The sequence below is a fragment of the Salvia splendens genome, chromosome 13 (assembly GCF_004379255.2).
Source record: "Salvia splendens isolate huo1 chromosome 13, SspV2, whole genome shotgun sequence".
NCBI classification, from domain to species: Eukaryota; Viridiplantae; Streptophyta; class Magnoliopsida; order Lamiales; family Lamiaceae; genus Salvia; species Salvia splendens.
In genome coordinates this window covers 4,933,861-4,944,263 of record NC_056044.1, presented here as the reverse complement: position 1 = coordinate 4,944,263, position 10,403 = coordinate 4,933,861, and the positions used below count along the sequence as shown (strand labels likewise).

The window sequence follows — 10,403 nt, the reverse complement described above, 5'->3', positions numbered from 1 at the left end:
ATCTCGTCATGCTAAATTTGATGAGTCATCTTTTCCATTCCCTAAGTCTCCTGATAGGCAGAATTCTCAATTTCTTCCTATCTCGAAATTACTGAACCAATGTGATTGGATGGTCCATTGAAATTGCAGCTCCCAAATGTTGATTCGGCTCCTCAACCAAGTTCTTGCAATCTATGTGATGAGCCGCCTCTACTTTCTGGATTACAGTCACACACCAACCAAGATGAGCCTACTATCAACACTCATGAGCTGCCTGCTATTCCACATGAGACACAGTCACAGCCCAACCAAGAAGAGCCTGATATCAACGATCAACATGTTAATGAGTCGTCTCTCGATCCTACCATTGAGCCCGCTCTACAAATTGAGATGAATCCACTTGTTCCTCCACCAATTGAGATGAATCCAATTGTTCATCTGCCAAGAGTATCTTCTACTCATCATATGCAAACTGGATCACGGGCAGGTATCATCAAGCCAAAGTACATATCAAATTATGCATGTACTCGTTTATTTCAGGCTCTCATTACTGTGATTACACCTCGTGGAATCAAGTCTGCCTTAAAAAGACCAGAATTGGTTGATGCACTAAAGCAGGAACTTCCTTCCATGGCTCTTAAGGACAGTTGGGATCTTATTCCTCGTCCTAAAGACGTAAATGTTGTGGGATCCAATGGGTTTTTCGAATGAAATTCAAGGCGAATGGCTACTTGATCGCTATAAAGCCAGTCTTGTTGCACAAGGCTTCACACAACTTCCAGGTTTTGATTACTGCCATACTTTCAGTCCAGTTGTTCAAGCTTCTACAATTCGAGTCGTGTTATCCATTGTTGTTTCCAATAATTGCCCTCTACATCAGTTGGATGTCCAAAATGCCTTCCTAAACGGCGTTCTATCCAAGCCAGTATATATCGAACAACCCCCTAGCTTTATTGATCCTCAATTTCCAAATCATGTATGTTGTCTTAAAAAGGCGATATATGGCCTAAAGCAAGCTCCTCTTGCGTGGTATCAACGACTCAGTGATTTTCTCGTACACGTTGGATTTTTCTGTAGTCGTTCTAATCCCTCACTGTTCATCTATAATCGTGGCTCGTCCACTATATATCTCTTGGTATATGTTGATGATATCATTCTGACATGAAATTCTTACGATGACATGAAATCTTTCATCTCTCTCCTTCATCAAGAATTTGCCATCACTGACCTTGGAAAACTTGGTTATTTTCTGGGTCTTGAAGTCACTTATACTTCTTCTGGCATTTTCTTGAATCAGGCTAAATATGCTCGTGATATCCTTCAACGAGCATCTCTTGAAGAGTCAAAACATGTCTCTACACCCTTTGTTGCAGGTTGCCAACTTTCAACGGACGGCCAACCATTTGAGGATCCTACTTTATATCGGTCATTAGTTGGATCGCTACAATACCTGACAATTACACGTCCTGATTTGTCCTTTCCTGTAAATCTTGTTAGTCAGCATCTTCAACATCCTACCATTGCTCATTTTCAAGCGGTAAAACGAACTCTTCGCTATGTAAAACACACTCTAGCTTTTGGCTTAAGTTTTATACGTAGCTCTTCCTTTTCTCTTGTTGCATATTCTGATGCCGACTGGGCTCGTCGTGTTGAAACTAGCGATCTACTTATGGATATTCTATTTTCCTTGGCGGTAATCTAGTATCTTGGAGTGCTAAGAAACAACCCACGATCTCTCGCTCTAGCTGTGAATCCAAGTAACGAGCTCTTGCAAATACAGCTTCTCAAATGGTGTGTGTGCTCCAACTTCTTCGTGAGCTTCAAGTCCAGCTGTCTTCTTGCCTGACTCTTTATTCAGATAACAATAGTGCTATCTTTCTCAGTCAGAATCTGAGTTCTCATAAATGTGCTAAGCACATTGATATTGACTTCCACTTTGTTAGGGAGCTTGTTTCCAATGGTCAGGTAGAGACTCAATTCGTATCATTAGACTTACAGGTTGCAGACATTTTCACGAAGCTCTCCATCGCCCTTTGTTTGAATTTTTCAGAGACAAGCTACGCGTTGGACCTCATCCGACGTCTTGCTTGAGGGGGATGATAGCATAAAATAATCCAATGATTTAAGTCTCTAATTGTATTATTAATAGCCTTCTATCAAGGGATTGTATCAATCCTAAGATTTATCTATTTTCTTGTTTAGTTTAGAAAATCCTTGTATATATTGTGAAGTGTGTGATGAATATTCTCAATGCAAATACAATATTTACATTCACACTTAGTACTTTTTTTTGTTACAACTCACACAAACCTCGCTCCATGTCTTGAACTTCCAACCTATTGAAGATGAAGCGTCTTACCACCATGGTTGCACTTTGTCGTTGTGCATTTGAGTAATCTTAGGTGTGTGAATGTTTTAACTTATTTGTGTAAATTTGAAGAAAAATAAGTTGTGAACATTCTTATTAAATATTTTTGTGTATTTTACTTGTCATAACATGTGACATGAATCTCTAGTTATGCGACACACCACATTACTTTCACAATCTACCACTTCATTAATGGCCGCAGTGGCAGATCCAGGGGGGTCGGGAGGGGACTACTGCACCCTCCATGCGACTAATTTTTCTTATTCCGACGTAAAATTTCCTTGTCTACCTTCTTCATTTGCTTCCGACGTCACCCCGAACACTAAAAAAATACCTTGTCTGCCACCCCTTCCATTTCCGAATCTCGGAATCGCCCCTGAATACGAAATGAGATCAATGTCTCTGTTTTTAGAAGACAAATGAAGTAATATAACAGAACTAGTGTATGGTTTATAGGTTTTTTTTTATCCCTTTTTAGTTGGAGGTTGAGATTCGTAATGCAATCTTTCAATTGATATAGGTAAAAAACTAATCCACTGATTTAAGATTTATAAAATATCAAAATAGAACGAATCAAGAGTAGAAATTCGTTAATTGTATGTTGAAAAGAGAAAACGACAGAAAGGATAAAACAAATCCAACTTTAGAATATTATTTAATATTTCTTTATATAAACCAACCAAACATCTAGTATTAATTTTTATTTAGTATATATCATTTATGGGAATAAAATGCTTCATAAAAATTTTTTGCCAATCGGAATAATAATAATGAATTTGCACATATATTAATGAGAATATATTTATAATACAATGGTAATATTTTAGGTATTTTATAAATATTTTTTAAAACACTTTACATATTTAATAGTACACACTAAATAGTTAAGAATTTAATCCAATAATTTCTATGAAATGTTAGTAACACTGACAATTTTTTCCAATCTTTTATCTATTGAATTTACTCAAATATCCACCGAAATATCCTCAAAAATGAGACAAATATTCCTTTTCCAACACACGTGACACGTTAGATAAATAAGAGAGTGACATATTGTTAGATAAAATTCTCTAATTCACAATTCATATCATATTATACTATATCCCACTACATGAATGAGAACTTAAACTAAAAGTCTAAAACAGAGGAAAACAAGAAAAATTAAAATAAAACCTACTTTCCTCATCATAACAAGCAAATCGACAGACATTTGTTTGTATCAGTTGAAGGTTAACATTTGTCCTCTATACTTTTGCAATATTTATTAGCCAAAAATGATGGTTGCATTAGTTCATGCAAAACCTACTCCACTTTGGCACATAAACTGGTCCAAAGACAATGCTTAAAAGGCAAGTAAAGTTGATTACCTTTTATCCTCATCAATCATTCTTATACAAGCTTTCCCACAAGACCAGCAACAGCCTCCATGGAAGCTGCAAAGAAACAGTGCAAAAACAAAGACATCACCCTCGATGGGAACGACTTGCAAACCGAGCCTGTCCTACTCCCCGGCCTGCCAAACCATCTAGCCTCCCTTTGTCTTGCAAATCTCCCACCTTCCCTCCTTTACCGAGTCTGCATTTCATGGCGCCGCTTCATCTATTCTCCCAACTTCTCTCCATTCTATTCTCTTTACGCTCTTCTAGCACCAACCTCCCCTGCACCGGACTCTGCATGCCAATTCCATTCGGCTAGTTTCTTCTGCTTCGACCCCGTTGCATGGAAGTGGAGATCCCTTCCAAGCCCTCCCACTTCTGGTGCACCTCTCTGCATGCTAAGCCGGCATCCTTCTTACATATCAAGGATCCTTCCAGTCCAATCTATCGCGGCATCAGGCCATCTACTTCTCATAGCTGCCAACACTCACAATTTTCTCCCAGCACTTAACCATCCACTAGTATTCAACCCTCTTTCCAGCAAGTGGAGCTTTGGGCCTCCGTTTAACTCTCCTAGGCGTTGGTGCGTCACTGGCTCAATGGATAGCTCAGTGTACGTGGCAAGTGGGACGGGCGCACAGTACCAAAGAGATGTGGCAAGATCTCTTGAGAGATGGGACATGTCAAAGAAGGAAGCCGACTGGATCTGGGACACGAGGACAGCGTGTAAAGATGCAAAGTTTAGTAGAGAAGCCATTGAAGCGATCGGGTACAGAGGGAAACTCTGCATGGTAAACATTAAGGGGAGAGCGCTGAAAGAAGGCACTGTGTACAACATTTCGATGAATAAATGGGAGCAAATGCCGAGGGGGATGCTTGGGGGATGGACTGGACCAGCAACGACAGGCGACCAAGTTATGTATGTGGTAGATCAGGAAACTGGAAGCCTGAGCATGTATGATCCTGATAATGATTGCTGGGAAGAGTTTGTTGGGCCTTCGAATCACCTGAAAGGGGCTCAGCATATATCTGCAGGCCGTGGAAAAGTTTGCGCTGTTTCAGCTGATGGCGCCAAGATTTTTGTGGTGGATGTTTCGGCATCTGTAATTGCAAGGCCTCCTAACTTTTGGACATTGGAGCCACCCGAAGGTATGGAAGTCATTGCAGTCCACATATTACCAAGGATGAGCATTCATCAGTCTTCTTGTTGAATTCTCCCAACTCTGTACAGAATCTGAAACTGTTTTAGATAAACACAAAAGGAGGAAAATATCAATTTTTTAACTTCACTTTTAGAACAAACAAATGATAGCCTTCTCTTTGCTTCATTAGTTCCAAACTTTTTCTTCTCTATTCCAAATTTGAATATTCTCCCCATAAAGATTCCAATACTTGTTTCTGCAACTTATGGAACTTAATTTCATGTCTACTGAGTGCTAGATCTTCCTATGTATCAGCAGCAACCAAGGAAAAACTACATAAATCATAGTGTCTTTTAATTTTGCATAACAGTAACAATATTAATGACAACTCACTTTTAAATAACTGCTACATGAGAAGTTTTCAATAATTAAGCGCTGGATATGAGGAGTTTCGGCATAGAGCCTATGGACAGGACAAGATTAAGCAAAACAATTGTATGTTACAGAACTCCATTGCACGCCTACGTATGTTAATAAACAAGAGTCCAAAGTCCACAGTCCAAAATTAGTCATCTAAAAGCATAAGTGAGATACAACAGTAATCCAGTAAATAGTTCACTCTATGGAGATAAAAGTGCAGAATATAACTCATAGCTATTTAATTTATGCTAAGTAATCCTTCGACCGATCAAGGATCAAGACTTAACTGTGAAGCTTTCAAAGATTCAAGATCCCCCAGATATATTACAAGATTCATCAGATTCTTTTATGGGATATTTGGTTTCTCAAACTTATTTCTATGGAATATCTACTAATATACAAACTGGGACTTTGAAGAAAATGGAATATAAAGGACAGGCTTGCCTTTAGAATTTTTTTAACTTTAGCCTAAAGCATGAATGTTCTCGTACTTGAATGGTCCCAATAAACGGATCATAACCTTTAACATATGCTGTTGGAAAGAAGGTCCTCTGTTCAGCCAGTCAGAGTCTAGACATAACATCTACTTTTTGACAAAAGCAAAATGCACCAAACATAAAAAATTTCCTGATTGCTTGAACTTACCCTATAAAAGGACAATGATTATTAGTAATAAGGATTCTTTCATATAGTAAACTTAAATAGACTTCAGCTATCAAGAAAATGCCAAGAAGAAACCTTCCAGTTGGAATTTTAAAGCATGTTATTGTTTAATTATATTTATCAGTCTTTGAACACCTTTTCAACCACTAAATCAATAACCCCCAAACAACTCCACCATCTTCCTGTTAGGATAACAACTAGGATACTATTATACAACCAGAACTTATGTGTTTGTCTTGTTCTCATCCACTAAAGATAGAAAGTCACCTAAATGTTCAAATTCTAGAATCCTAAACCTTATTAAAATAAGCATCTACAGAGGTTCTAATTGAAAGACATCCTAACTATCAAGCTGTCAAATGCCAGTTGGTATGCATATGTAAGAAGTGGCCTAATCTTTGAAGTAATCAATAAATCAATAGTCATACTTCCATCCCTGCATAAGTCTCTTATAATGACAATTCTACCATATTTGCAACAATCTTCATAACTCTGCTTTCACTTGTACATGCATACAACATCAAGATTAGGTGCAATGGCTTTACATGTATCACTAAATGTACATTAGACTTTTCAATGATGTGGAATGGGAACAGTGAACTAATACCTATTATCTGCTTCCTTGTATAGTTTCAATGAAGAAACAATGTAAGCAGTGAAATAATTAAACAGAAAATTTCTCATAGAGAAATCAAAGTACCTGCAATGTTCCCCTTTTACTTAAAACCTAAATTGTAGAGCACGCAACTTCTTCTCGCCTCCTCCAGCCTACCGTTCTTCGCAACTCTGTCCAAGAAACTATGATGGGCATCGAATCATTTCGTTCTTAATGTACCAAAAAATCATGCCACAATTCTTGATCTAGGTGTGTTTGTAAAATGTGTTCTCAATAGGACACAATTCTTAAATCAGACAAGTGGCAATAGCTTCATTTTCGACCCATTTGCTAATCCTGCTCCAAAATTCGTCCTATTGCAGTAGATATTGTGAGCATGTCAAGCTACTTTACTACTTTGTAAGTTTATACTGCCTCTCATTTCAATAATGGAAACTATCTCTTATTCAATTTTTCTCCTTTTCTCTTTATTCATGATGCACTTCTTTTAGAGAAATTTCGGAATAAGGGTTTAAATTCGCTGACCTTTCGTAATTAGGGATTCAATTCACTGATCTTTCATAATTTGGGATGGAGGCATGCGTATTCGTCATAATAAGGGATTTCTGATATTTTAGCTTATTTATGTGTTTTTTTAATATTATTTCCCTCTAACCATTTATCAATCGTCTAAATTACCTCCGTCAATTTTTTACCAAAATTCTATAAAAATAGAATCAGCTCCACGATAATTCAACGGTCATTATCTATTATAGTCCTCCTGTCCTGTTCAAGAAAATAAAATGTATGTCAACAACTGAATATATATTTACACATGCAAATACTAATGCTAGCACATATGCCTGCAATGTTAAAAGTAGAGGCGTGTCGTCGATTAATGGTTTCTATTAGTATTTACCAGCAGTATCCCAGAGGCCTAGGTTGACGGTAGCACCATTTACGACAACATTTGCACTGAAATTATCAAATACACCGGGCACTCCATCGTCGATTACAGTAATCTCTCCTCTCCCCTTCAATTCATTACCTATTTCTCTCGATCCCCAATTTTCTCTTCTCTTCCCACGCAGACATTTGCATTTCTCCCCCAAAATTTTAATGATTTATGCTTTGATTTGATTTGATTTCATTTTTCTAGGGTTCTCAAACATGTTTGATCATTCCCATTCACATTCACATTCACCATCACTGATCAATTTCTCCGTTTGCTCGAAGAATAATGAGCGTCGCTTCTAAATTCATAACGTGCATCACCATCGGTGACGCCGCCGTCGGGAAGACATGCCTATTGATTTCCTACACCAGCAACACCTTCCCCACGGTCTGCATTTCTTTCAATCCATCGCTATATTCACTTGCAAATTCTATTTTTATAGAATTTTGGTAAGAATTTGAAGGGGTAATTTAGACGATTGATAAATGGTTAGAGGGAAATAATATTAAAAATGCACATAAATAAGCTAAAATATCAGAAATCTCTTATTACGAAGAATACGCATGCCTCGACCTCAAATTACGAAAGGTCAGTGATTTGAATCCTAATTACGAAAGGTCAGAAAATTTGAACCCTTATTCCGAAATTTCTCCTTCTTTTAAGCATAGTTTTATGAAAATGATCCACCCTCCATCCCGACCTAAATGAGACATCTATTTTGGGACTGAAATTTAAGTTGTTGTGTTAAGTGAATTAAATTACAAAGTAAAGTAAGAGAAAGAATTAAGTAACAAAGCAAAGAGAAAATAAAAAATGAGTGAGATTAAGGTAATAAATAAAATAAGAGAATAAAGTAAAAGAGATAATAAAATAGAAATGAAGGAGATTAGTGAGTTAATTATTGTCATAAAAAGAAAAGTATCACTTAAATTGGGTCATACTAGAGGTGCCCAAGTTTACGGTTTCCGCGGTTAACCGCGAAACCGGTAGTTACGGTTCTGAACAGAAACCGTGAGAATTTATCCAAACTGAAATCGTCGATTTTAGAACCGTGGTTCAGTTCAGGTTCGAAAAACCGAAACCGTTTTAGAACCGTGGTTCAGTTCAGGTTCGAAAAACCGAAACCGTGCCGGAACCACTGGTTACGAACGGTTCCAAACCGGAACCGCGAAAAACTGTCAGAAAACCGTAAAACCGAGCTGGAACCGCCAAAAACCGCCGGTTCGGAACAGTGAAAAACCGCTGGAAAACCGCCAGTTCGGAACCGAAACCGGCAGTTTTGGAACTGGAACAGTTACCGCGAAACACCCTCGCAGTTCAGTTTCGGTTTGGCAATTTCCAAAACTGAAACCGGCGGTTTCGAACCGTAACCGCCGGTTCCGGAACCGTGGGCACCTCTAGGTAATACCAAAATAGACCGGAGTATTGTGGAGAAAGAAAGTAAAGTAAGAAAGAAAATAAAGCATGACTATTTTATTCTCAAATTTTAGTTATGGATAGATTGTGAAATTTGTCATAGTCGGGGAACTCAGGGCCGTCGCCACCCTCTTGCTGCCAGAGCGCCACCGCTGGAACAGTCACCGGATTCCAGCAGAAACATGACTCCAAGATAAGTAAATAGCTATATTATTTCATTATTTTGGTGAATTTAACGTGCTTTTGTATTATTATTATACTACTACACATCTGCATTATTTTGTGTTTATTCTTTTGATGGTATCTTTGCAACATTGCGGCTGCTTTGAGTAGAAAGAAATTCTTTAACTAATTTTTTTTAAATGACGCATGTATTTGAAAGAATATAATTAGAGGTTTCATACCAAAAGTGGAGAGGAAGAGATTGTTGAGTATGAGGATAGATTGTCCAATTGTTTGCACCTCTTCTCCTTTGATTAATAACTTGAGATGATTGAAGATTTCAATGTTTTGATGGTGGGGCAATGAAAAGTGTAAGGTGTTTTGTGAATTGTGAAGAATTCTATACTCCCTCCATCTCCGTCTCCGTTAAATAGTAATTTTTGAAATGTTACAGGTTTTAATATAAAATTAGGAAAATAAGAGAGATAGAAAGAAAAATATATTAGTAGAAAATGAGTGTCACCTTATTCGAGAGAAAGAAATTCCCTTAAATAAAAAGTTTCTACTTTTAGAGGACGGACAAAAAATGAAAGAATTTCTATTTTTAGGAGACGGAGTGGATATATATATATTATTGCAAAATTGTAGACCCTCTTCCTTGAGTCTTGTAAAATCTCTTAGCTTGTGGGATTTCTTTTGTCAAATCTCTTAGCTTGTGGGATTTCCAAATTCTTAATAACTTAGTTTTGCTTTAAATACACATGTCTATCTTTTTGCCAAATAAATCTGTATTACGAGCATTAAATGCCATAAGAGTTGTGGGGATTCTATTGATATTTTTAAATTCATTATATGTCGTCAACTGCGATACGCTCCTGCAGGCTATTTTTAAATTCATGCATCAATTAACTCATGACATACGTTTTTGTAAGCCTAAAAGTTTTCGAAGGTTGGGTTTTTGAATTATATTGGAATCAGGTTATTCACACCAGTCGTCCATTAGGGCAAAACTGCCCATAAAATCCGTCTCTCACCCGTTTTCCCAGGCACTCAACATTTTCATTTTCAACCGTAGCACCTGCAATAGCGCCAACACCAAATTCAGCCCCCTACTTATTTCATCATTTTTATCTTTTTTTTGAAGTGACGGTAATTTATTTAAAAACAAAAGAAATTGTCTTTAAATGAATAAAAAGCGTAAAATGGACTTCATTGTTGTAAATTTATTTTTGTTGTAGTGAATGGATATATAAGTTAAGGGGAGCACTACGGTGACAACATAGTTAAAATGACAACCTAGACAAGCAATTCGGCATATAAAGTAATC

At 37.3% G+C, this 10,403-nt stretch overlaps 1 protein-coding gene across 1 annotated transcript; it reads left to right on the top strand.

Moving 5' to 3' along the window:
- Window positions 1-3,470: 3,470 nt before the first annotated feature.
- LOC121761233 (F-box/kelch-repeat protein SKIP25-like) lies at window positions 3,471-5,089 on the top strand. Its single transcript, XM_042156863.1, has one exon. The coding sequence runs from the start codon at window positions 3,774-3,776 to the stop codon at window positions 4,932-4,934; it is 1,161 nt and encodes a 386-aa protein (XP_042012797.1). The 5' UTR covers window positions 3,471-3,773; the 3' UTR covers window positions 4,935-5,089.
- Window positions 5,090-10,403: the final 5,314 nt, after the last annotated feature.